The sequence below is a fragment of the Zeus faber genome, assembly GCF_960531495.2.
Source record: "Zeus faber genome assembly, chromosome: 5".
NCBI classification, from domain to species: Eukaryota; Metazoa; Chordata; class Actinopteri; order Zeiformes; family Zeidae; genus Zeus; species Zeus faber.
Genome location: NC_137192.1, coordinates 17,735,836 through 17,761,933, shown reverse-complemented (window position 1 = coordinate 17,761,933; position 26,098 = coordinate 17,735,836). Strand labels below are relative to the sequence as shown.

Here is a 26,098-nt window from a genome sequence, read left to right as displayed (position 1 = left end):
GGCACGCGTGAACCTAGGATAAGATTTATAGTGTCACAAGTCAGGTTTCACTCCCTGGAGTAAATAGTCGGTGAGTTATGGCTGAAGCGGGTAAGTAACGGCATAAAAGAGGGCGTACCTCCTTCAGTCACCAGGAAGAGGCTCGGACGATGAGTAGAGACAGGAAACATCTGTAGTTTATAGAGTGTGAAGTGGATGGATTCAAAGTGCCTCTGATTTATGAAAAAATCCTTTTTCACATATAGAAATGGAAATAACATTTGTCATTATTCTCTGAGATGAGTGTGATAATGTTTGCTCCCTATTAGAAACATGTTTGGCATTTAAAATCCCATAGCTTTTTCTGGGTCTGTTCCAATGAAATAGATTGGTGATAGACTAATTTTACTCTCTAATTTTTTATTGACCGGCAAAGGGTCGCACGTTGTAACGCCACGGCTCGGTTTGTCCGGTTCGTCTTTGCGATACACGCTGACATGTCAAAGAGCATGGGAGCCTGAGAATCTGTCTGACCCAGCAGCCGGAGCATGGCAGGCGGGAGACGAGGAATGGGCAGGGGCTTTCCCGAGCTCTCACGCGGCTCTATTAAAAGACGCTTTTCAGGGCTCCGAAAAAAAACGTGCCCCTCTCTTTTCACTCTGTATACCTGCTGAAAAATCTGACAACGCCCGTTTTGTTATCCTGTTAAAACCGTCGATGGGCGTCGGTCAACGCTTTTTATTTACTCTCTTCGTATAATGGGAGGTCAAGCCAAGTTGTCGAGCTCCCACTGGGGCTTTGTGCTCCTCGCTTGACTGCGGTATCCGCTTTGTCTTCCTTTTCCCGCGAAACAAAGCGCGAGAGGTTTTCTTATCGCGAGGATCTGGATATCACGGCTCCTCGTCGTCCTGAGTGTTAAGCCGGTAAAAAAAAAAAAAAAGCCCAGCCTCCTTAGCGCTGCTGTCCACAGCAGCGACCACCAAGCAGCAGTTCTCAACCTATAGAGCCGCCGCCCGTGGCTTTTGAGGACAAGCCTTGTTTATGTGTTTTGGTTTTTGCGAGTCTCTGGTGGATTGCAGTGAAAGGATCGTTCTGTGGGTCCCTGGATTTTTTTATATATTTTTTCGGGCGCCAGTGGAAAATTCTCCTTAAGGCTTAGAGCCCACACCGCTTAAAAGCATCGCAGTCAACACTTCATCAGCGAGGTCAACTCACTCACACCTCGGAACCCTATTTAACGTGAATACACAGGCGCTCAGTGACAAAGACACCAACACAAAATACACACAAGGTACACACATACGCACAGGCACACACGCACACACAGGCTCACACACACACACACACACACACACACACACACACACACACACACGCGCGCGCGCGCGCCTGCACACACAACCACACACACACACACACACACACACACACTCACACTCCACTCTGACACACTTTGTGCGTGCCTAACCAATCACATTGAAGTGGAGTAGGTCCCCCCAGAAGTGGGTGGGAGAGAGCTTTCGAAACAGAAGTCTGTCTCAGGACAAACAAGTTTGTGTTGGTGGTTTGGGGAACTTTTGTACTCATGGCTTTACCCTGCCGCAGGTTTTAGCCTTTAATGCATTGATTGATTGATTTATTTCTTTTTTTTTTCTGTCTGGATCTATAAGGGCATATAGTTTGATTCGGAATGGCTGAGTTGGTGCGAATCCGAAAGAAACGGCTGCAGATCCCCATATCTAGGTAAGACAGGGGCTCAATAGTTGTTCATGCTATTACAGGGTGGGCTGTGTTTGTTATTAAATAGTATTATTTTACAATTCAACAGGCTCTAACAACACAATACAACTTGTTTTTAAATGTTAAGGACTGTGCATCTCAAACGTATGGCCCTTGTTGCAACAGCAAGAAGTGATACTAACGGACGATGTAACACTAGTTGGACTCATCAGGCCTTGGTGGCAGCCAACCAGGAATGCAGAAGTGGCAAATGTTTAAATGACCACTTCTCAGTTGCCAGTCAGACTTGCATTTGAAATAGCAGTTCATCCCGCACTATCTCATAGTGATTTAATTTCCTCTTCTGCTCTCAAAACAGTAAAGCAGAAGAGAGCCTTGAATATTTAAGCACTTTTGTGAAGTCCTGTCTCACTGGCTTGCGTTGTGAAAGCCCTGCGGCTTTGTTTTCCTTAACACATTGATCTGAAATTGTTCGAGTTTAAGCTTTGTTGCGATGGTAGTGTTGGGCAGCAATGTGTGTTTTTTTTTAAGCTGTGATTAAAAGCTCTTTGTTGTTTGAAATGTAGATGTATATTTACTTGGAGTATTGCTTTAAGTTATCGACCAAAAAAATAACCTCCATTCTTCCCCTTTATTGTGCAGTTTTCCGTTGTGAGCCATTGACACAGTGTTTCATGTTGCCTCTGGTAGTTCACTTGGAATAGATGCAGAGAGAATAGGCTGCATTATCAGAGAGATTACTTGAGATTGAAAATGAGCGGCGGCATTCCGATGCAAGCTATTTTTATGACTCAACAGCTTTCAAAAGCCCTTGCCAACGTGATAAACACTTGTAAAGCGACGAGCCTCTTCATCCCCATGAGTCGGCTGTGTGGTCACTGCACCACATGGGCAAAGGCAACCCCCGCCGAAATTCAAAATAGTTAAATCAATACTTTCCTGAATGTAATTCGATGATCCACTGGCTTGTTTTCAAAGATTTCAACTAGAGTTTGTAGTAGACTTACTACGAGACTCCAATCAGCCAAGCAATCAGGATTCAGCAATCAATTATTTGCCATGTTCACATGCATAGAAAGATTTTGGACTGGGGCAAACATGTACAAGACACACAATAGAAAAGGAAACACATAAAAAGTATTATTATTATTATTATTATTATTATTATTATTATTATTATTATTATTATTATTATTATTTTGTTGTTGTTATTATTATTGTTAATAATAATAATAATAATAATAATAATAATAATAACAATAATAATAACCATAATCATAATCATAATCATAATCATAATCATAATCATAATAATCATAATAATCATAATAATCATAAATATAGCTGCAAGCAGCAATTTATTGGAAGACCAAAGATCATCCGAATGAAAGTCAGGCGACAGAGATCCACTGTGGAATTATTCAGACCATAGAGCAGTCCCAGGCATGTTTGAAAATGTGCTTATCAGTCTATGTTCAGAACATACGCCTACTTCCTGTTTATGTGGCGGCTTTTGGTAATACATTTGCACCTGTGGTGGCCATATTGTTCGGACTTTCAGAACTCTTTTGTCGACGTTGGGAGTCAAGGGGAGTCCTAGGAATCTAACAAAGTCTGTTTGGTTGAAATTGGACAAATTGCCTAGGAGATGTTTGCCTTTGAAAAGTTGAAAAGTTGAAAAGTTTGCCTTCAGGAAATTCGATGTGGCAGAAAATCTGATTAGGTGCAAGTCAATGTGAGACTTTAGCCTGATGGTGGCATTAGACGCATGGTCTGACTGGTCCAAAACTTTGAAAATGTGCCAAATTGCAACAACCATAAAATCGACCATGCAGAACATTGAGAACCAGAAAATGTGGTGTAATAATAATGAGAATAAATATAGCTGCAGGAAGCAATACCCAGGGTTAATTTAGTCCTGTTTGGTACATATTAGTTTCCCAAAAGTTTAGTTACAAAGACTTAATGTCCTGCATTCTGGTGAATTCTAGTACATGTGACCTACAAACTAATGAGCCAACAACTGCTTTGTGCGATGTGCTGTTATGAACCTCAAATAAAACCAAAGGTACATATCATTAAGGAGGGAGACGACAAAATGACCAACCAATATTTATTAAATAATAAATAACTAATGTACTTACAAAATAGAAAATTTGGTTTCAGCATCAGTTCAACAGTGGTGGGTGGGGGGTCAAGGATGGACTGGGACTAAAAAATGGCCCTGGACTTTTTTACCCAGACCAGCCCACCACAACCAGCCTGCAGGTACTCTACCACCCTCGCCACATCAACGCACATACAAACACACCAGTCCTTGATACCACCACATATATTGGATGGATACTATAGGCTACTGTAACACCAAAACAGAGATATTTTAAGAGCAAAGGTTTGTTGCCAGCAGGCCTCCGCTGTGAGGATACCATGATAGATAGGCAGTCAGTGTTTCATGAAAGTCAATATTTGAACAGGCTGTATTATCTATTTCAACAGAGAAATTAGTCAGATAATACCATTGCCAATTTGATCACTTTGACCTTGAAAGTTGAAGGACTTACTGTTCAGGGCAGGTCGATTAACAAAAAATCATTACAAACATCAGGTACTGACTGTACACATTTGTACTTCTAGGGCAGGGCAAACAACAAAACTCAAAATTATATCTAAAACTGATCAAAAATGAACTACTGTACATTCTTTGACCTGCTGCTAATTTACGACCATTACTCCTGGCCTGGGTATTGCTGGTCTATAAACAATAAAATAATATTTAGATAAACAAACACAAGATTGTATATATTTTCACGAGAGCTCGGGAATTGCTGGTCTATAAATTATAAATAATATCTAAATTTGATATTACGGACGCTTGAAGGCAGCACGGTAGAATTTCCGACAGGCCTTGAATACAGCAGTGCTTACTTTGAAGATAATCTCTCTCAGTTTGGAGAAACAAATGTGTTACGTGTCCCTTACAGTGTTAAATGCCACTCTTACAAACCAGTAATGTTGGTGCATATTCCCGGGATAAGGAGGATCCTAAACTGTGCGATTTAATTTCATGAATGGATGGTTACGTGGCTGGATTATTTGTAGAGAGAATTGACAAGTAAAGTAAATAATAATGATATTTAGCGGCCGATTCTCAGTTTTTTCACAACCATTTACACTTCTAATTGTATAAGACTTAAGTCATTTATTAAGTACATACTGGTAGATTCAGGTGCCCAAATCTGAGAATTTGCTGCTTTTCTCTTGTGTTAAATCATCATTAATTATATATTTGGGGTTTTCTGTGATGACTTGTGAAAGATGACTTACTTCTGGTGCTGGCATTTGAGTTGTTGACACAGGGGGAATCGAACCTGGGTCTACTATGTCAGAGAGCAAAACCTTACTCGCTACGCGCACCATACAACACACTGTCATTTTCAACACAGTGTGTTGAGTAAACCGTAACGCTTCACAAAGCTTCATTGCCGTCCCTATTTTACAGTTATTATACAACTATCGCGCCGTCCCTTGCCTGTCTGCTTCTAAGGTCAGTGATCTGACTGCGGGCTGTCTGCCACACCCTGCACATTTAGGATGAATTTGATAATGATGTCACAAAGCGTCTTACTCTTAAACTCATCCAGCTCCACCAACCGGTCGAAAGTTTTCGAACGTTGGCGTGACAGTGAAGCACGAGTGTTTGGCTACTTCGAGTCAAATTCCGTCGTTTTTTTTACGAATCCCTGCTCCGTAGGTGGATCGATTTGGATGAAACTTGAACCGCGAAATGTCTGCTACGTCCAACAATAGGGTTTCAAGCAACAATCGGCGGCAAGCCCAGCTGCTTGACTCAAAGAGTTTTTTTAATTTTCATTTTGAAACTATTAAAGATATGGAGGACAGAACATGTTTAATGTCATGCACCAATGTTTCCACTGAATGACGCAATAAAACAAATTCAAATGTGACTCATCACAAACAGGACGCTGTGGGCTGTCAGTCCAAGTCCTGTTTAGTGTCACGGCAACCAAATACACTTGTAAACTATATTATACAACGGCTCCTATCATATTCACAACACATTGGCTGGGTGTCCTAAGGATGATGTAGGACACATTTTTTGGGGGGGTGAACAGGAACATTTGGAAACCTGTTTTCTAACAATTATTCCAAGCGGCATAATTTGACTGAAAAGTGAATGAAATGAGAAGCTTTCAGTGTCGGATGTATGGTGTCAACAGAATCAAGTCATTAAATGACAAATTGTTGCCGATGCAAAATGAATGTGCACCCAAGAAGCAGGGTGACAAAAACACATTTGTGAATGCCTAAATCCAAGATTCAAGATTTTTATTTGTCACATACATATACATACTTTCATACATATATGCAGTGAAATGTAATAGCCACACATGCATTTTGCAATCAAATGGGAATTCATATATCAAGACAAGGGTTAAATCCAAAATTCATGAGAAGCTAGAATATCAAGAATGTGCAATACAGTCTTAGACAAGATCAGAATGTGGCCTGGACTTAGAAAGCGTTCATTTCAATCAGGCTCAGTGTAACAAAGCATCCGTTACATAAGCTCTTAACCATGGGAAGTTTTCCTCTCATGGAAAATTTGGCACTAATGCCCATTTCTTTGCCACTGGCTTTCTTTGGACACCGTGGCATTTAAAACCCGTCCTTCTCCCAAAACATTGGAGCCTTCATTCCATCAAAGTGTGTCGCACACAGACACTGGTTTGTTCGCAGCGACTGTTTTTCCTCTGCAGCTCCAACGTTTAGCGCAGCACCTTCAATTACCTCATCTGAGAGCATTAGCCTGAATGCCATAATAACCTGTATCCGCCTCGAACGGTATTTAACTTTATTGGAGGGGTAAATTACTGTTACCTACAACATTAGAGATATTACCCATTATTGTTCTGTAGCAGTCACACTGGAAAAAAAATATCCTTTATTATTATTATTATTATTTATTAGTATTTTAGTATTACTCTATAACTGTTTGTTTTATTAGTATAATGCCATTATTATTATTATTCTAATTATTATTTATTTATATATATTATTATTATTATTATTAGTAGTAGTAGTAGTAGTAGTAGTAGTAGAAGTAGGAGTAGTAGTATCATCATCATCATCACTACTATGCTGCTATCTTACATACTATAGAAATATATTTTATTCATATATGATATTATACCAGCACCATGATACCATACTACAGTATACTTCAACATATCACCTTACAGTTCCATCTAATTTCTCATGTCTTAGCTCTTATGGTATATATTATCTTATCGCAATTTATCATATCTCATCCCATCTCATCTGATATCTTATCTCATCGTATCTTCAGGTTGAGGAGTATGCTGAAGCAGCTGGAGGAGAGAGATGTCGACTTTGCGGAGCTCAAACGGAATTTGGAGTTAACTGCGTCATTGCTAGAGGCCGTGTACCTCGATGGAACAAGGTAAAGGATACTTCACACAGCACAAAGATGTCTCTCACTTATTATTTCTGCTGTCAGGTTGTTCACATACTCATTTAATTCGTTTTCATATCCCTTTCTGCATTCATCAAAACAATTCCACCCTGTCAACTGCTATTACAATTAATAGCAAAACTTTCCTTCTCGTGTCTGCAACAAAAAAATGATTCAAAATGTTCAAAAAGTTTGTGTCAATTATTCAGGCTATTCAGTCCTTTTAAAGTCAAATTTTCCCCCCAAATACAAGAACAAGAACAGAGAACAAATTAAAGAAAGTTTTCTGCAAAACCATTAAGTAGGTGAGAGGTGTAGAAATAAACCGGATGAACCAAGAGTCAAGGAGCAAAGTGTAGAAACGTTCAAACTGAGCTAAAGGTAAAGTGGAAATACAAAGCAGAGGCACAGATTTACCCAAACGAGCATTATGTATTGAAATATATAATAATATTAAATGTAATAAATATGAAACAATTTCATATATATATGTACATAATATATAATGTTATTATGTCAGACCAACGCTCTGAAAGTATACTTTGTTAAGTTGTGCATACGTACATGTGCACTCCTGTGGTTTACGCGCACATGAGTATGTGTGTGTGTGTGTGTGTGTGTGTGTGTGTGTGTGTGTGTGTGTGTGTGTGTGAGAGGATGTGTGTGTGCGTGTGTGCGTGCGTGCGTGCGCGCGTGCGTGCGTGTGTGTGTGTGTGTGTGTGTGTGTGTGTGTGTGTGTGTGAGTATGTGTGGTCAATATTTTAACAATCTCCTTTGGGTCCAAAGATCCCCAAAAGAACACAAGCGCTGCTCAGAATAGCGGTCAGCGTTTAGCACAGTTTCCTGCATTTAATGGAGGAAAGGTCGTTCAAATGGTTTTGTGGTTTTTCTCAGACGAGACTCGACTACAATTAGAGGCACACAACGTAGTGTGAGTTCATGTGTGTGTGTGCGTTCATGCGTGTGTGTGTGTGTGTGTGTGTGTGTGTGTGTGTGCTCTCTATCAGGCAATCTCTGGACTCGGAGGATGACCTCCAGCAGCTGCATTCGGACGGCGTGCCCTCTGAGGTGACCGACTGGCTGGCGTCCACCTTCACCCAGAAGGCCAGGCGCCCTGCGCGCCGCTCCGACGAGAAGCCCAAGTTCCGCAGCATCGTCCACGCGGTGCAGGCCGGGATATTCGTGGAGAGGTTCGAGAAAAATTTGCTTGCTTTGTTACTTCCATTTGACTTCACCATTGCTCCATTTTATTTGCTGGAAGTAGTAATAGTATATAAGATATATACCGTTTTAAATATCTACAGTCTACTTTTTACTCTATTACATGTCTAACAGAGTCCCATTACTATAGTTTGAAAATTATAAAAAGGCTCATTAGCTCAATATCACTGTAAATTGCCATGACACCACCTATACAATTTTTTTGGGCAAATTATAATCAGGATATGCATGAGCACTCACCTACCAAAAATAACGTTCAGTAGTATTTTATGCCTTATTATAGCAGGGAGCTGCAATTTGCAATTACTTATATACTTTTACCTGAGTAGAAATGCCACTGTGGTACTTTAAATTTATTTTCATACATTTTGAGTCAGGGTATTGGTACTTTTTCTGAAGTAGAAAGTCTGAGAGTCATCTTTCACAGTGTGTATTTTGCCTTTCAAGGCCTTCATGGATCCTAAAACATAAAGCAGATGAAATGTGTCAATGAACAATCAACACCATTAAACCCGCTAAGTGGTTTAAGGTATTAAAACTGTAGGAACAAAGGAGGGATACACTTTTAATATCACTAGGCCACACCGCCATCCATAAATACTGGCTCGGTTTCAAGTCTTTACTGTAACACCAAGCGCAAGCCGGAGCAGATTCAGTGTTGTTACTATCATGACTGCGGAGAATGACGACCGGAGAAACAATAACACCAAACATCACCCTTCCCTCCTTTATAAAACATCCTGTCCGCAGGCGGGTAGTCTTAAGAGGATTTATATAAACAGCGCCCGAGTCGAGGTGGCTGCACAGTGTCCACATGTGAACTGGAACTGAACTCAATGTAAACATTGCATTAATCCAGGATGTTCAAGAGGGCCTACACGGCCACCGCCCCCGACCAACCCGCCGTCGTGGTGAACTGCCTCCGGGTGAGACATTATCAACCATCAATCTATGAATCTCATGCGTGCGGTGGTTGGGTTTTTTTTTCATAGTAACAGTGCGACTCTCCTCCTCCTCCTCCTCCTCCTCTTCCTCCTCCTCCTCCCCCCGTCAGGATGTTGACCGCTGGAGCTTTGACGTGTTTGCTCTGAACGCTGCCAGCTCCGACCACGCACTGCAGACCCTGTTCTTCGAGCTGATGGTCAGATACGGACTCAACAGCCGCTTCAAGGTCTCTGCACGGAGCCAGTTCCACATCTGATTCACAGGCGAAATATGGACAAACTTTTTCTGACTATAATGATGATTTTTTTTCCTGTTTCTGGTTCGTTTTAAGATAATTTTTCTCATTAATTCAAGATTCAAGATTCAAGAGGTTTATTCGTCACATACATACTTTCGTACATGATTACACACAATATGTGCTAGACTGAAGTAGCTTCCTAAGAATTTCTACTAGACCAACTAACTTGATTCCTAAAACGTAATGCAGTAAGTCAAATACTATAGAATAAAATAAAAATATATAGACTAAAATAAAATAAAATAGATAACGGGAATAGGCTTATGTACTGTATATGGGATAGACTAATTATGTATATACAGATATGTGCATTAAAGTGACATGTGAATAAAGTGAGGTAGTGTTTGTGAGATATACAGCACAGTATACAACAGTACAGCGCAGCAATACGGTAACACGGAACAACCCAGAACAGTGACACAGTATGCGGTACAGTATACCGCATACTGTACCGCTACATACTGTGCCACTACATACTGTCCTTCATACTAAAAATGTTTATTTGCATATTTTTATTGTTTGTTTAATTTAAGATTATTGTTATTGCTCAGTGTCGCAGTTTCACCTGCCACACACTACCCGAGTGGCGTTTGCAGTTTGCAGTTTTGGTGTAGAGAGCAAGGCAAGGTGGAACAAGCCCGGAGCAGGTGGAAGCATGTCATGACAAGGGTTCCACTCCTGTGTATGTGTGTGTGTGTGTGTGTGTGTGGGGGGGGGGGGGGTCCTCTTGCAGACGTTCATTCCGGGAGCAGGCAGCTTTGTGACATCATCATCCAAAGTTAGAAGGGTAATTTACCCTGGTGTGGATTTTCGTGCACGGAGCGCCATTCTTGGGTGTGCTGTAAAACTGTGCAGCGTCATGCGTCACTGCATGAAACTTTGCATAAAATTCGGAAAACTGTGATCCATGCTGGGTTTTATTAAACACCGGAAACTAAAGAAGAAAACATTTTCGCACCGCAAGAAGTTCTTAGAACCATAGCTGAAACCATTGCTGGAACCAACCTTATATTTTGTGTCCCCACTGCGTCTTCCAGGAACAATTGTAATTCTTAAAAGATGCAGACGTAAGTCCACGGTGTTTGTAACTTTTGTAACTCGTGCTGCATTTCACAGAACCCGGAAAATTGTAATACGTACCTAAAATGACTAAACTTGACCCGTGTATTGCTGTATATTATATATATATTGCTGCTATATATTGCTATATATATATTGCTGTATATATTGCGTGTATATTTTTTTATATTTATGGTGTTATTGTACTTTTTTTTTTTATAGTTTGGCAATTGTTGGTATTTTTATTGTATTAACTTTCTTATTGTCAATTGTATTTTATGTTCTTTATTTTTTACATATCTATCTATCTATCTATCTATCTATCTATCTATCTATCTATCTATCTATCTATCTATCTATCTATCTATCTATCTATCTATCTATCTATCTATCTATCTATCTATCTATCTATCTATCTATCCTTTAACTTTTCTCCATGACCCTTAACAATCGTTTTCTTTATGGTGATGATAACAAATGCATTATCATATTCTAAATATGTGTGAATGACTGCTACTCTTTGTGAAAGTTTCATTGACTTTGTGTTCACTTTTTCAATAACTGTCAGTGGAATAGGTTTTGTTAATTTATCTTTTTTCCTGCACTCATTATATTGAAAAGCGGTTTTAAAAATCCGAAGATTCTTTACACCTACAATACAAGCTTTAAAGCACGACTATGTAATGTTCTGTATTTGGGATTTTGCGGCCCTACAGTTTCTGAGTGCAATTGCACTTTTACACCGCTGTCGTAGAACCCGGTCCAGTGTCATTTAATAATTAGTTTTACCGGACAAATTTGAACCTCATCGGTCACGTTTCAATAACAGTCTATGTTACAAACACAAAAATAATGTACACCTAAGTTACAGCAGCTCTTGCACGGACCTCGCCACTTCGGCGAGGACTCAGTCCACTGTTTCCCCCGGAGCCGCACGTTTAGAGGGTGGGGATCAGCTCCCTGTTACCGGTGTAGGTACCAGATGTGCTCGGCCTGGCAGATCGGCTCACACATGCAAGTCAGAGGGTGAGACAAACCCCGTGACGCAATGAAAGTGAGGACCAGCGCGTGCCGGCTGATGTGCGGGTGCTGGTCACACCACTGGCCCGTCTCATCTGTGATGTCGGGGAGGTGGAGCGGCTTTGTTTTGTATAAGCATTATTATCAGACATTTTGACCGGCAAGTTTATAATTTGTCATTTTTTTAAATAAATTTTACCAGGCAAAATAAATGCCAAACATCAAGGAAGTGACGCAGTGCGTAACGTAAAGCGTAACGCACTTTTACCGCGGTTTCCTACCCGATCACCGAAGTTACATAGTGCAAAAGCAGGCGTTCAGGGGGTGGGTTGGAATGAAAGAGGTGCCATTCTCCATATCACAAGTCAATGAACCATCAAAATTGTTTTCAAGCTGTCATTTTAAGGTAAAACAGTTACATAGTGTTGCTGTAAATAATTGCCTGCCGTATCCGGCAGATTCCCATCTCCTGCCTCACAGAATTCCTGTCCTCTTTGGAGAGAGGATACTGCAAACACAGCAACCCGTACCACAGCCACGTGCACGCTGCCGATGTCACCCAGACGCTGCACTGCCTGCTCCTACGCACAGGACTGGTGGTGTGTTCTGTCACTTTTAGCACGTATTATTATTACACTGGGATCCCGAATTTCCCCCACGGGCGGATCGACAAGGTTCTATCTTATTGGATTTTATTACTTTCCTTTTTATATAGATATATATCGTTCCCTGCTCGACTGGTGTTTGGTGTTGGTGTTATAACGGCAGGGCTTTCTATTTCCAGGACAAGAATGTGATTTATATGAGTACAAATTACTCGAACACTAGAAAGGGTGTGTAAACTGCTGATTTGTTGGACTGTTACACCTGACTGTACACTAGAAAATTGTATATTTGTTCCTTTATCTGCCCATTGCACAAGAATGACTTTATATTTGTATTTTCTTTCAAGCACTGGCTGACAGAACTGGAGGTGATGGCGTGTCTGTTTGCTGCAGCTATTCACGACTATGAGCACACAGGAACCACGAATAACTTCCACGTCCACACCAAGTAAGCTCTCTTAACCAAAGCATGTCGCCTATTAAACAACTGCCCTACAACTTATTTGTCAAATGCTGCTGAAATCTTGAAAAATATACACTGTATATACAGTATATATATATATATATATATATATATATATATATATTTCAAATGTTAAATAGATAAATAGATGACAAATTATAAAACAATTCGAAATATGAACATAATATTGTTGGGGACATCCTGCTTTTCCTCCGAGGACTCCTGTTTCAACTCTGCAAACTCCAGTTTGGGATCCACACATATTTTTGGAGGAAATACAGTATTTTTAGATGGAGATCCTCCTCAAAGGAGAGGCAAAAGTTCAGTCTCTTGGCACCCATCTTCACCACTGTCATCATGTTTTGGGAATAAAAGCCTCAAGACATTGTAAACAATAAAGACATTTTGTGTATGTGAAGCTAAAATGGACACAACATCATGGACTCAACATGTTGAGTGTTCTGTCCTAGTTAAAGTGGTATACTATCCCATAATTATCACTTTGTTTTAACCTGCAAAAGCTTCTTTCACAAGGGTCTTTGCACACTTCAGTGATATTCTACGTTTTGAAGCCTTTTTTTTGACAAAAGCTAATTGGAAAACTTTTTGATGATGTACTTTGTGACCTATTTTCAAAAATAATAGTAAAAGGGACTCTCTTCCTCCTAATAAATAAAGCAGATTATGCAAATGAGCAGAGACAAAGCCTGATGGAGAAATTAGTTCATTAACTGCCCTCAGCACAGATCAGGTCATAAAACCCATATGCCCTAACTTTTACACTCTCCCACCCGCCATCCCACCCCACACACCCACACACACACACACACACACACACGCACGCACACGCGCGCACACACGCTTTCATTACTGTTTGATTCAGAACAACGGACCTTCAGTCATACAACGTTATTTACTCCCTTCTTTTCCTTCACCCTCTCTCTCTCTCTCTCGTTCCTTTTTTGTTTTATAACCACGCCCTCTCCCTTACTCCCTAGTTAGTTGGATAGTTTGTTTGTTTGTTTGTTTTGTTTGTTCGTACGGCAGTACGTGAGCTTGCTTTGTTGCGCCGTCACCCACATCTCTCTCTTTCTCTCTCTCTCTCTCTCGCTCCCTCTCTCTCTCTGTCTCTCAGGTCAGAGTTTGCAATGATCTACAACGATCGCTCGGTGCAGGAGAGCCACCACCTCAGCGCAGCGTTCCGCCTGCTGCAGGACGACCAGATGAACATCTTCACCAACATGACCCGAGAGGAGTGGATGTAAGAGGAGGCCAAAAACCCCATGTCCTAGTTCGCCCCCCGCTATCTAGCAAGTAAAACACTCCTAACTAATTAAGCTTTTCGGATAATTCTACTTAAATGAGTCGGCTCGGGCGAGTAGAGGTGCTCGTTGGATCTGCGGCGGCAATATTAATTAGGACAAAGGTCAACAAGGCCGTATGAGCCTACACTCGGCTTTTGCTTCTGAATTGGAGGCTTTGAGGATTTCTGTTTTTCTGTTACAATTTTTTATTTTTTTTTTGTTTGTGGATGCCTGGAGCTCCAGGGGTATGGGCTCTGTAACCAAATATGCCTTCTGAAGTCCTTTTGGGCAGGTCATTTAAAACCAGTTCTTGTCCACAGAAAGGGAAAAACACTTACCTGTAACTATATTCATATTTTTTGATATATCACATTTTAAATATGTCACAGTCTTGCAAGCTTTGTAAAACAGAAGTTTTATAGTATAGTGGGCTTGATGGCTATCTACAGGTTTGTTGCCATGGAAACAAGAAACCCCTTAAAGCAATCTGGAAAGGTCGTACCTTTATTCAGCCTTGTGTGTGTGTGCTTGTGTTTGTGCGTATGTGTGTGTGTGTGTGTGTGTGCGTGTGTGTGTTGTGTGTGTGTGTGTGTGCGCGTGTGCGCTTGTGTGTGTATATGGTGACAGGGAGCTACGTTCGCTGGTTATAGAGATGGTCCTGTCCACAGACATGTCCTCCCACCTCCTCCAAGTGAAAGACATGAAATCCTGTCTACAGCAACAGGAAAGGTGACATTCATTCAGTCATTCATTCATTCGTTCGTTTGTTCATTCAATCACAAGGAAGATAGAAAAATGTGGAGAAAAATCGGCCAAAAATATCCTGTATATAAAAATGTTCCTTCTTCACTTGACAGAGATCTGGGCTGTTCTAAGGGTAATTTCAACATAACCCTAATCCTAACGCAAAAAAGGAAACACAGAGAGAATATATTTCAATGTCCTTGACCAAGGCATTGGCTCTAGAACTCGAGTTGGACAAATGTTCCCAGGGCGATCAATAAAGTGATTATTAGTAAGCCCTCTTTTTTTTCATCAGGATTGACAAGCCCAAAGCCCTATCCCTGTTACTCCACACGGCTGATATCAGCCACCCGTCCAAGCCCTGGCCCCTGCACTCCCGCTGGACCATGGCCCTGATGGAGGAGTTCTTCAGACAGGTAGGACCACTGAGGAAGGTCTGGAATGTCTTTGTCTGTTTTGTTTTGTGCTCTATCCTTCTTTTCTTTTCAGTCGTTTGCTATGGTGTGGTACATTTCTATCTAGGGCTCATCCGCTTTGTTCGTGTTTTAACACCATCACATAGTGGTAGTTTTGTGGACTTGACGCGTCACCACAGTGAGTGACTAGATGGTCTCACTTCTGAAACTGGTGTTTCCTTTTCCTGAGTGTGAGAGCAAATGTCTGCGGTCTAAGGTGTTAAACTTGAGGTGAGGCGAGTATCTGTAAACCTCTGTATCTGTCAAGTTGAGAGGACCGGGTCCAATTGTGGCCAAATGACAAATGTATTTTAGCGGGCAGCGTCTACTTCGACTCAATACTTTGAAAACTTGTCATAATTATTCGTATGATGTCATTCTGGCTCTAATTTCCCCCCTCTCTAGTGTTTTATCTTGTAAAATGAGAAGAAATGGGATGGGATCCAGAGGGTTGTCGCAGCGGAGGGCTGTCTCCAAAATAAGATTGACTGATAAATGTAGCTGCCTGCAGAGCTCCCTGTGGATCTGGGTAGAATTTTTTAATTCAGCCATTTAAATTAGTGGTGCATTCCCTCAAACTACTAAGATGTTCCCTAGAATGAGTTGAAGTGGAATTATTAATTGGTTTTCTCAAATTAGCAGCCCGTTCTGACAATTTCCCACAAGCTCATCATGCAAACCCTGAAATCGATAATTGCCATACAATACCTTCCATTTCCCTCTCTGGTTAGGATGGAAATTATGTGTGGTGTCGTGCTGCATTCCCTGAACTCAGAGGCATTCGATGTTTGTATTTAAATCTATTATAAGATTAAAATGAGAACGGTGATGACGGTGATGACGGTGATGACGGTGATGACGGTGATGACGGTAATGACGTTGACTCTCTGTCTTCAAATGACTAAGTTGTTCCCTTAAATTAGTCATTTATGCCTCTCGATATGACTCAAAACAAGCCGGTAAGCCTGTCCTAACTTTTCACTTTTAACGTCAACACACTACAAACTAATATTAAACATCTCACGTTGGGCACATTACTTGAGGATGAGTTGCTACCGTGACCACAGAGTGAAATGGAAAGAATTCATGAAAGTTCAAAGAAAATTAACCAAATATTAACAAATGATGGATGGAACATGCATTATAAACTTGTGGGAAAAAATCAAGTTATTTGAGGAAACTCATTTAAGGGCACGTTGCTAATATGAGGAAAGAAATTGTGAAAAATCGTCAGGCATGATCCTTGTATGTCTCTGTGACTGGCCAAAGATTGAACATGAACATTTACTATGTGCAAAGGGAAAAAAAAAACAGCAAAGCATTTCCCTTTGAAAAGTAGTTGAAAAGAAAAGTACATATAAGGCCTTCCCTGGTAAACCTCTAAGTGCCAGATTGACGATGGCGGAGTCAAATAACCTTTAAAAGTTCCTTTTGATGCACTTTAATATGTGTTCTCTCTCTCTTTCTGTCTTTGTGAGGGCGATAGAGAGGCAGAGCTGGGCCTGCCCTTCTCTCCTCTGTGCGACAGAAATAGCACCCTCATCGCCGACTCCCAGATTGGTATGTCTAACTCAACGTTCTCCAAAACCCAACCTACATCGCTGACAAATAATTAATCCATGCCATAAAAGCTTCTTTTTATATGTTATGATGGGTCAACATTTTCTCACAGGATTCATCGATTTCATTGTGGATCCTACGTTCTGCCTGCTGACGGACATGGCTGAAAAGATCGTTATACCTTTGGTGGAAGAGAATCCAGGCCCACCCGACCCTTGCAACAGACACAGGTTGCCCACAAAGAATATAACGCATTGCCATTAAACACATTTCTGAAAGACATTTTAAAACAATTGGTGTTTACCAAAGTGCTGCACAGTGCAATGGTGGAAAAAATACTTGTATTAGCTGCAATGGTGAAAAAAATATTCGAGACGTATACAAGTGTACCCAAAGAAAATTGCACTCAACTAAATAGTTAAGCCCTCCATTTGATCCCTAAAGAATTTACGAATTTCGTTAAAGTCACGCCAGAACATTACTGTAAAAAAAAACGTCTAGGTTGTGAAGGCAACCATGGTTTCCTGAGAAGGGAACAGATCTATTACTCATGGGACTGATCGTCATATCATGTAATCCAATCCGAATGGCAGAGGAAGTGATCACACTGCACGTGACAACACAGCCATATACGCCTCCGCCGCCGTGTGGGGGGTATATAACCGCAGCCCCACTTCCTCTCTTCCTCTTTTGGATGCTGAGCGCCTCGGAGGGGCACCATACCGCAGCGCAGTAATCGATCTGGTCCCTTCTCAGGGAACCATGGCTGCCTTCGCAACCTAGACCTTCCCCGTCATCACAGGGGGCAATCTATTAACCATGGAACTGTATACCATCACACGAAAGTGTGGTGATCCCCCGAGGAGGGTCCACATAACAACGGACCCCCCACTGGCATGTCTGCCCCAGACATGCCAGTGGATGTGTGAGGAAAATGCTTCTGTAACACCTGCATACTCAAATCTGTGCACCAAAATGTAATTTATGTACTGTATTTAATGCATATGGCAGAGCAGACCTAGTAAAGTCCAACATGTAAAACTACACACATACTGTATGTGTGGGGAACTCAAAGAAGCTGCCATACATATATCCTCCACCGATGCCCCCCTGAAGAGGGCCCATGAGTAGGACACTCCCCTGGTGGAGTGTGCGCGCAGGCCCTGTGGAGACTGTGACAGGCTCCTGTTGACAATGGCAGGCTTCTGTAGGCCTGGTCTATGGCCTCCACCAACCAATTAGCCAATCGCGCCTTAGTTAGAGGCCTGCCCTTTGCACACAAACAACTGGTTCGCCTTAAGTCCTTAGTGCCGTCCATATGTGACAACGACCGTGTTTTGGTCTCAAGTAGGCCAACATAATTTTTCAGTTTTTTACAGATTATGAAAGTGCAGGTTGGAAGCTTTCAAATGATGGGTCATACATTGGCATCTGAAAATATCTGAAGAAGAAATGCTTATTTGAATGTTGGTACAACTAATCTCCTCTCGCAGAGTAAATGCACCTCAAAGATCCTAATGGGATCTTTTCACACTTCAGAGGCAAGTAATTGGCGGGAACAATAGCTGGTTAACTCCGCCCCCCAACCACTCCCCCACTGGACTCCCTGTCATTGTCAAAGGGTTAAAGTTGTATAAAAAAGTACAAAAAATAACACATGAAAATATATGATACTAAGTATTAAGCACTAAGTATGTTGATTATTTATTTTTCATTAATATTTTAGTTCATTAAGTTTGAGTGCTTTTTCTTTCAGTCTAAGTTCATGCTCACTCTAGTAGCATGAACCCTTCATTATTCTGTAACTTCAGTGAGAAGTGACATTTCCCGCTTCTGGTGTTTATCTGTTGTTGTGTTTTTAATACCATTGTTACGGAAGTGACGTCCGGTCTTCTTCTTCGTGTATTTTATTTTTTTTGACCATGCGACGACCTGGTGTAGTCTGGGTTAATTTATCACGTTTTTTTTATCAAAACGGTTTCACTTTCTGACTTGACATCGCACGGTATATCGAAGGATCATCTTGATCTGCATGTGTGCATCAAAGGAACCGTAATCACATAGCATGTGTCTGTGGACAATGACTCTGTGTTGTGTTTTGTTTATGGGAGGGGTTTCAAACAAAACTCTGGAACAACAGCCAACGAAACCAAAGATTCAAATCGATAACCACACCTACACAATGCGCCCCGGACCGAGAGACAGAGACGGAAACAAACTTACTTTAGTGATAAACTATAAGTATTTAGTAATCCTAATACTGTTGTTTGTTATATTAGGTGGGTTCTTCAACATTTAAACTTTCGTAATAAGAAAAAAATGAAAAACATAAAAAAAAAACACTTTCAAGTTGATTCGTGGGACTTTGTGACCTTTTCATGCTCCGCTGACTCAAAAGACAATGGCGAGAAGGCCGCTAACTCAATGACCTTCGGAGTGAAGGATGCGTTAGGACACATCACTATGACCACTTTATCTGCTATACCCACAAACTGCATGCAGGATGGGTGGACTGACAGTGCCTGCAGCTCGCCTACTCGTTTTGCCGAGGAGAGCACCAGCAATAAAGATGTCTTTAAAGAAACAGTCTTTCTGTGGTGTGCAGGGGCTCAATTGGAGGTACTGACAGCGGCCGTAAGACTACCAATAAATTCCTAGTAGGGATCAAGGACGTTCGGGCTGGGTGCAGCTCCATAAAGCGTGACGCCAGTGAGTGACTTCTGCCTGACGCTGTCCAAACCTACTTGACGCCCTACAAGGCACTTTTCTCTCAGTGAATAGTCTCTGTAGGAACTCCAATAATGGTCATATAGAGCAGTCAGAGGGGCCATGTCCCTGTTGCTCGCACCACTGGGCAAAGTAGCATGTACTGGGAGCAGGGGGCGCCATAGCACTCTGTATAGTGGCGACTACCACATCTGACAGGCCTGATGCTAGGAGCTTCTCTCTCTCAGGGACCAGGCCCGGACCTGCCGGTCCTTCCTCACGCTCTGCTCATTAACCTTTGAACTGTATCCCACCGAGAGGTCACGAGTAGCTTTTATGGTCACCCAGCTCACGGAATGAGCGGTTAGCGCCGAGTAGCACAACCAGTCGGACCACTGCTCTTCATCTTCCTTCTCTAATTGTCTCTCGAAGCGTACCTCCTGAGTGCTTATCACTGAAGGAGGTGTTCAACAAAGCTCAGACCGCCTCGCTTTCACCTTATCGGCCGTACGACTGCAGTATTGAGCTCCATCCTGGAGGTGTTCAACAAAGCTCAGACCACCTCGCTTTCACCTTATTGGCCCTACGACTGCAGTATTGAGCTCCATCCTGGTCCCCAAGGGGCGGACTATATTAACTGTCCAACATCGAGACGAAGGCCATGGAGGCCGACATCCAAGATTCGTTGTCGGCGGGTATTATTCGACCCTCTTCATCTCCAGCCAAAGTGGAAGAAGGAAAATTCACTGCGACCTTGCATTGGCTACCATTTTCTAAACAATATAACGGTGAAGAACAGGTAAACCCTTCCACTCATATTTTCTGCTTTCGAACTCCTGCACGGGGCAACCATGTTCACCAAGCAGGGTCTCTGGGGAGGCTTATCATCTGGCCCCCATCAAGGAGGGAGACAAATGGAAAATGGCTTTCAACACCCTATGGTCATGCCCTTTGGTTTCATCAACGGTCAACGCTCTCCCTTCTACCACAACAATTTCTGGTGGAAATCCGTGGATTGGAACACCCGGGAGTTTGTGGCCACATGTCCTGTATGCTTACAGAACAACAACTCCCGTCAAGCCCCGGCTGGTCTCCTCCAGCCTCTGCCCGTTCATTGCAGTCCGTTGACCAATGCCTCTCTGGACTTTGTCACTGGGCTGGCTGGTGTGTGCTTTCCTGTTGTAAACACAGGGCGGGGGGACACTTTGGAGGGACAGGGCCTCAACCAAGACAGGGAGCTGTCCTGAGAGTGCTGCGGTCTGATGTATGTGGTCTGCATAGTAATGGCACAGGCCGCCTGCCCCAACGCCAAGCAGGCCTGGCCTCTCGTGATACTAGCTGTTTGGCCAGGAGGTTATAGTGGGATTCTTACCTTGGGGCAAGACAGCTGACAACGGGCCCTTCCACCAAAGGGTAGGACAGATAGCCCAGCTCCTGGGCCTTGTCCATATGATGGTAGGCGACAAACCACCTCAATGGTGCCCGCACTGAGCACTGAGAAACGGTTAGTCCAGTTCTTCGCGAACTCCGCATGCACCTTGCGGAACAGCATGACTCCGGATTAGAACTCCCCGTCCAGCATGGACACCTCCGTGTCTGATACAGCCTTGGTGGGGAGGCCCATCTTACTGGTCGCTTGCTGGGACACCTAAAGGAGGTCATCCTCCAGTAGCCTAATTTACGCCAGAGTCGAGGACAGACTGGTGCTCGCCTTGAAGCTGGGGAGGCTCTCTCCGTTGTCAGACTCGTCAAACGACTCGGTCCGAGCCCCGAAGGATATCACCTGCTGCAGTTCCTCCGGGATATACGTCGAGAAGGAAACTGCCTAGGGTATGGGGGATGGGCTAGTGCTCCGAGGAGCGGCGGCGGCAAATCGGGGCAAGCCGAGGGACGTCCTCCTTGTGCCAGTGCGCCACTCATTTACTGAGGGTGGCCAGAGGAAGCTGGGCGCAGGCTGGGCACTCAGCGACCTATTCCAGGAGTGCCGCCTCAGCGTGCAGCCTTCCCAGGCATGTCGCACAGGAGCGTTGGCAAACTCCTTTCTCCCTACAGTGCCCGCAGTCTGGGTACACAAGAAAATAACTACACTGCCTCATCAAATGGGACTCAAGCCGATAACTCGCACCAACTCGTAAGAGTGAGGAACCCAAGGTGAAACAGATATTGCTGTGAATTTTGAAAATCTCAAGTAGGATTCTTCTCACGTGAAGTAAGAAAGGAGGAAGGGAGGAAGGTAGGCTGCGTTTATACACCCACATGCGGGGGCAGGACGGAAGGTGGCTGAATTGGTAACAGCTGACTGAATTGGTAACCCTACAGCACCAACATGTAAAAAATAAAAGTTTCCAATGTAGCGTCATTTAAAAACAGCTAATTAACATACATCTGATATTTTTGCTTGTAATAAAGACGCAAGATGCATCACTTTTGAGGCTTTAGAGGTCCCTAATTTCCACGGAGCTAGGCTAGTTTATTCCCTCTGCAGCCTTGCATTTAGCCTGTGGAGAGAATAGTAAAATAAAAATAAATAGTCAAAAGACAAAAATAGGGACAGTGGAAAAGAAACAACAACAATTGAAATGTTTCCCTTCCGTAGCAACCTGTGGAAGGAGAGCTCCAGAGGGCTGCAGTGGAGTCTGGCCCACATCACGGCTGAGCTGGTCAGCTTCCGCTCCACATGGACACGGCACACTGAAGATAACAAGCTCAAATGGAAGGAAATTGGCCCCAACGGTACAATGTTTATTAATTCATGAAACGTAGTTTGTTATTTAGTACGGGGAGACGTTTTCATTTGTTTAAAAAAAAAAAAAAAAAAAAATGATATCGTCACTGTATCCTAGCATGGGAGACTTTCTTTTGTTTGTTTTTTTTCTGTATAATGCTATTTTTGATGTTAGATCTAGTGATGAAAGTCAGATGACAGCAAGCATTTATATGTAATTAATTTTCTTTTTTTTTTTTTACAAATGATTGTATTCCTTTACATTGTCAAACAAGTCAACAGTCATGGGAAATTCTTGTAATAAGAGTTTAAGAATGGAGTTAACGAGAAATATTTTCTCTACTGCAAGAATTCAAACTTGAAGTGATTGTCTGGGATAAGGATAAGTGGCTAATTTTAAGACATCTGGTAGATTATTTTTGGCGGTAATCATATCCTCCCTGCACCCTGAATGCGCTCTGAATGACTTTGACTCACTAATTATATTTAGTTAATAACTGATGTTCCACAGAGATAAAGATAACACTTTTCCTTTCTCAGATTCACAGATTTTTTTCCAATGCCTTTTCCAAACTTCTGCCTCCTCCAGGATTCTCAGATCCCAGCGCGGAAAACAAACAGAAATCCACACAAGAGCGGCCGTCAGAGGAAAGGCTGCAACCGCCCACTAATGACACACAACAGTAGAGCTGTTATTCTGTTGTTGTGCGATGGCTTTGTTGTATTTCCGAAAAAAAAAAAAAAAGAAAACAGGAAAAAAAAAAAAAAAAAAGAAAAAAAAGAAAGATACAATACGGGAGGTAATGTTGCGTCACTATTTACAGCAAAAACAAGATGCCTTCCTTTTAGGATGTGGGCTGGAAATGAGATAGTGGGGCTTATAGTTATGTCTTTATGTCTGTGTAATGTAGTTAAATATGATAATTTAAATGCACATTCTACATGCTGGCCATGTTGTATTGGACGTCATATTATTTAATGATATACCCCGCTCAACACATGTAAGGAATGTTTTACGTAAAGTGCACCAATCATTTACCAATGATTAAACATTTCAAAATAGATATTTGTCCTACTCTGTATGGTTTTATACATACAATATTTTATATATATTTGCATATATTTTTTTTTTCTTTGTTACAATTTGTCCTACTTGTGTCATTGTTTACATGTTGTTTTTAGAATGTTTTATTCAATAACTAAAAGGATAAACAACAAGACGTTCCTTCAGATTGCAGAGCACAAATGGCCTCAGTTTGTTCAACTGCAATTCCCCAGATTTCTCAGCATGTGTGTCTGTAAGAAATGTTCAACCGCTTTCATTGCTCAAAAGTAGGTTATACATTCCCCATTGGTTTCAAGGGTTCTTCTGTCTTTCTTTTCATAGAAGTTGCAGTGTCTGCTCTTACTCTTTATGGATATTGCTGATTATGTCAACTGCAGCAGTAGACTGCACTATCCACTAAACCAAAAGTCAGGAATACAAATCCAAAGGGTCTCGTTGTGTCCTACTATGGTGTTGTATTAATTGAGGCTAAGGAAATATTGTTCACAATTAGTATTTTACCACAAAATATCATTAAGTGTTTCTGCACAGCCTCTTTCTCACAGTAAACCGCGATATGGCATTTTATTGTGACTAATAGGCAGAATGTTATTTTACTGGCTACTGCATTGTACAGATTATAATCACATATATGCGTCCTAAATCTACATTTATCAGTCAACTTCAATAAAACTTTTTTTTTTTTATCCCATCTGGATTTAAAAGGCCATATAAAGCTTTGGGTTTGAAAGCGAAGCGTCACCTACATGATGGATGAGAATCAGCCTATCAGGAAAAGCACTTTTGTACAAATAGGCCTATTCCAATTTAAGATATAAAAAATGCATTCCATCTGTTTGACCCTTTGGCCTCTAAACTATTCATTGGACCCAATTATACCAGCATCCACCTCCCCAAATGAATACATAAGGCAGGTTGAAGGGCACGCGGCAGGGGTACAAGGCAGTACGTACACTAGGTTACAGACCAATTATTTAAATGACCAACCACATGCCTTAATATTTCGGCACATAAAAAAAACAAACCTTACATATTCCTCATTTATGGCTAATTTAGAGCGACTGTATGTGCTTCCATCTAGGAAACTGACTTCATATCTCTGCTCCACCAATAGGGGGCAGTATGGAGTATTTATGACACACCAGCCCAAAGCCAAGTTTTGAGATTTTAAACCTAACTTGATACTCTTCCTTTTACTGAAGATATTTCCTGATTTACTGAAGAGATTTGAATTCCAGAAAAAATCATCAAAGCATTTCAGTGTCCATGATGACATACTGTGGTTTGGTCAAACGTGCAATCACCCCTGTTGCATGCGTTGATATGGCTGACGCCAAGGTCAGAGGTCAAAGGAAGAGCCGATTGGGAGCCAAGAAAGCTGAGCTGAGCCAAATGATCTGGCTCGCTAAAAAGAGACGGAATTCCCATCACTAGTGACGCATCAGGCATGGAAACGTAACCTCCCGCCCCATCGATATCGCCATCGGTATCGGCGATTCTGCCCTGGTATCACTTGGTATCGGATCAAAACCAAATGTTGTCTTAGCTCTCACCAGAAGCGACGGCTGAGGCTTGTGAATGTTCCCGTTCAACTCATCGCTTCACGTGCACAGAGCTGCTTTAATTTATTTACATGTCGTTTGCAGAAGAGTGACACGTTTTTGTTTTTTTTTATGTCTGTTTATATTTGTTTATAACATATAATATAATATGTATTATATGCGACATTACCCACCACTCCTGTTTATCTCTTTCTCTTTCGTTCTCTTCTGTTGGTGTCTCTAAGATTTTTCTGTTTTCTCTTTTAGTCTTCAACTAAAACTACTAACTATGATAAAAAAAACATTACAACCTTTGGTCTCTCACTTTGACTATGTACAGTAAGTGTGTGTAAATGTAGATACAGTAGTCAAAAAATATATATAGATAATTTGTTTATTATATGTATTATATATTGTTATATATATGTATGTATATTTACATTTTATAGCTGGCATATTAACTTCTCCTGGCTCGTCCTGGCTCTCCCTCTTTAATATCCCTCATCTCATCAGTTTTTTCCTATTATAAAAGATGAGGACTGACCAGTTATATTCAGGGAAACAGCGGCGACTGGGCCCACCCATTGACTGCCAAAAAGAGAAACCACTCGCGAGGGAATAGGTGGAAGTTTTGCGAACCGGCTGGTTTGTAAGTTAAGAATCTACGTATTTATCATGTTGTTGGGTCTGAAATGCTTCAAAGACTACAGTGTTGATCTTTCCGATGAGCGCGTGGTTAATTAAGTGAGGATTTCCAGCAGGTCGCTCTTTTACACCTCGGCTGCACTTTGTAGAAATGTCTTATCGTTAAAACCTGAGTCCCAACATTTAGACGTGAAGCTGCCCGTGAATCGAATAACGGCAAAATGCCTTCCATCGTAACGTTTACCATTATGTGAAACAGTATCTCTCTTGTGAAACGCTACCTTGGAAAACCTGGGGGCAGCCGTCCCCCCACTGGACGTACTGGGCTGGGCTGGGCTATGGAGTTTCTTAAAGCGGCGCCCGTCTCTGAAATACATTTGTCGTATGCGCTCTCTTCAATTATTTACGGCCCGGTGGCTATTTCCAGTATGTGGCTGAAGTCAACCTAAACATAATAAGGAGAGGGCCGACAATAAAACGCATTATTCTCCTTTTAGAAGGTATTGATCGGGATCGGCCCCGTTTATA

At 41.8% G+C, this 26,098-nt stretch overlaps 1 protein-coding gene across 2 annotated transcripts; it reads left to right on the top strand.

The window, feature by feature from the left end:
- The first annotated feature begins 1,581 nt into the window (after window positions 1-1,581).
- On the top strand, window positions 1,582-23,382 carry LOC307230220 (dual specificity calcium/calmodulin-dependent 3',5'-cyclic nucleotide phosphodiesterase 1B-like). Of its 2 annotated transcripts, XM_080000455.1 has the most exons (15): window positions 1,609-1,722; window positions 3,886-3,987; window positions 7,088-7,201; window positions 8,221-8,403; window positions 9,294-9,360; window positions 9,489-9,605; window positions 12,215-12,355; window positions 12,709-12,809; window positions 13,960-14,085; window positions 14,756-14,857; window positions 15,168-15,288; window positions 16,806-16,887; window positions 17,000-17,117; window positions 22,190-22,326; window positions 22,908-23,382. In XM_080000455.1, exons 2-15 carry the CDS (start codon window positions 3,938-3,940, stop codon window positions 23,003-23,005), a joined length of 1,557 nt encoding a protein of 518 aa, XP_079856581.1. In that variant the 5' UTR covers window positions 1,609-1,722; window positions 3,886-3,937; the 3' UTR covers window positions 23,006-23,382. The 2 variants fall into 2 exon arrangements, with proteins under 2 accessions (XP_079856580.1, XP_079856581.1); XM_080000454.1 differs by lacking the exon at window positions 3,886-3,987 and having other exon boundaries at window positions 1,582-1,722.
- Window positions 23,383-26,098: the final 2,716 nt, after the last annotated feature.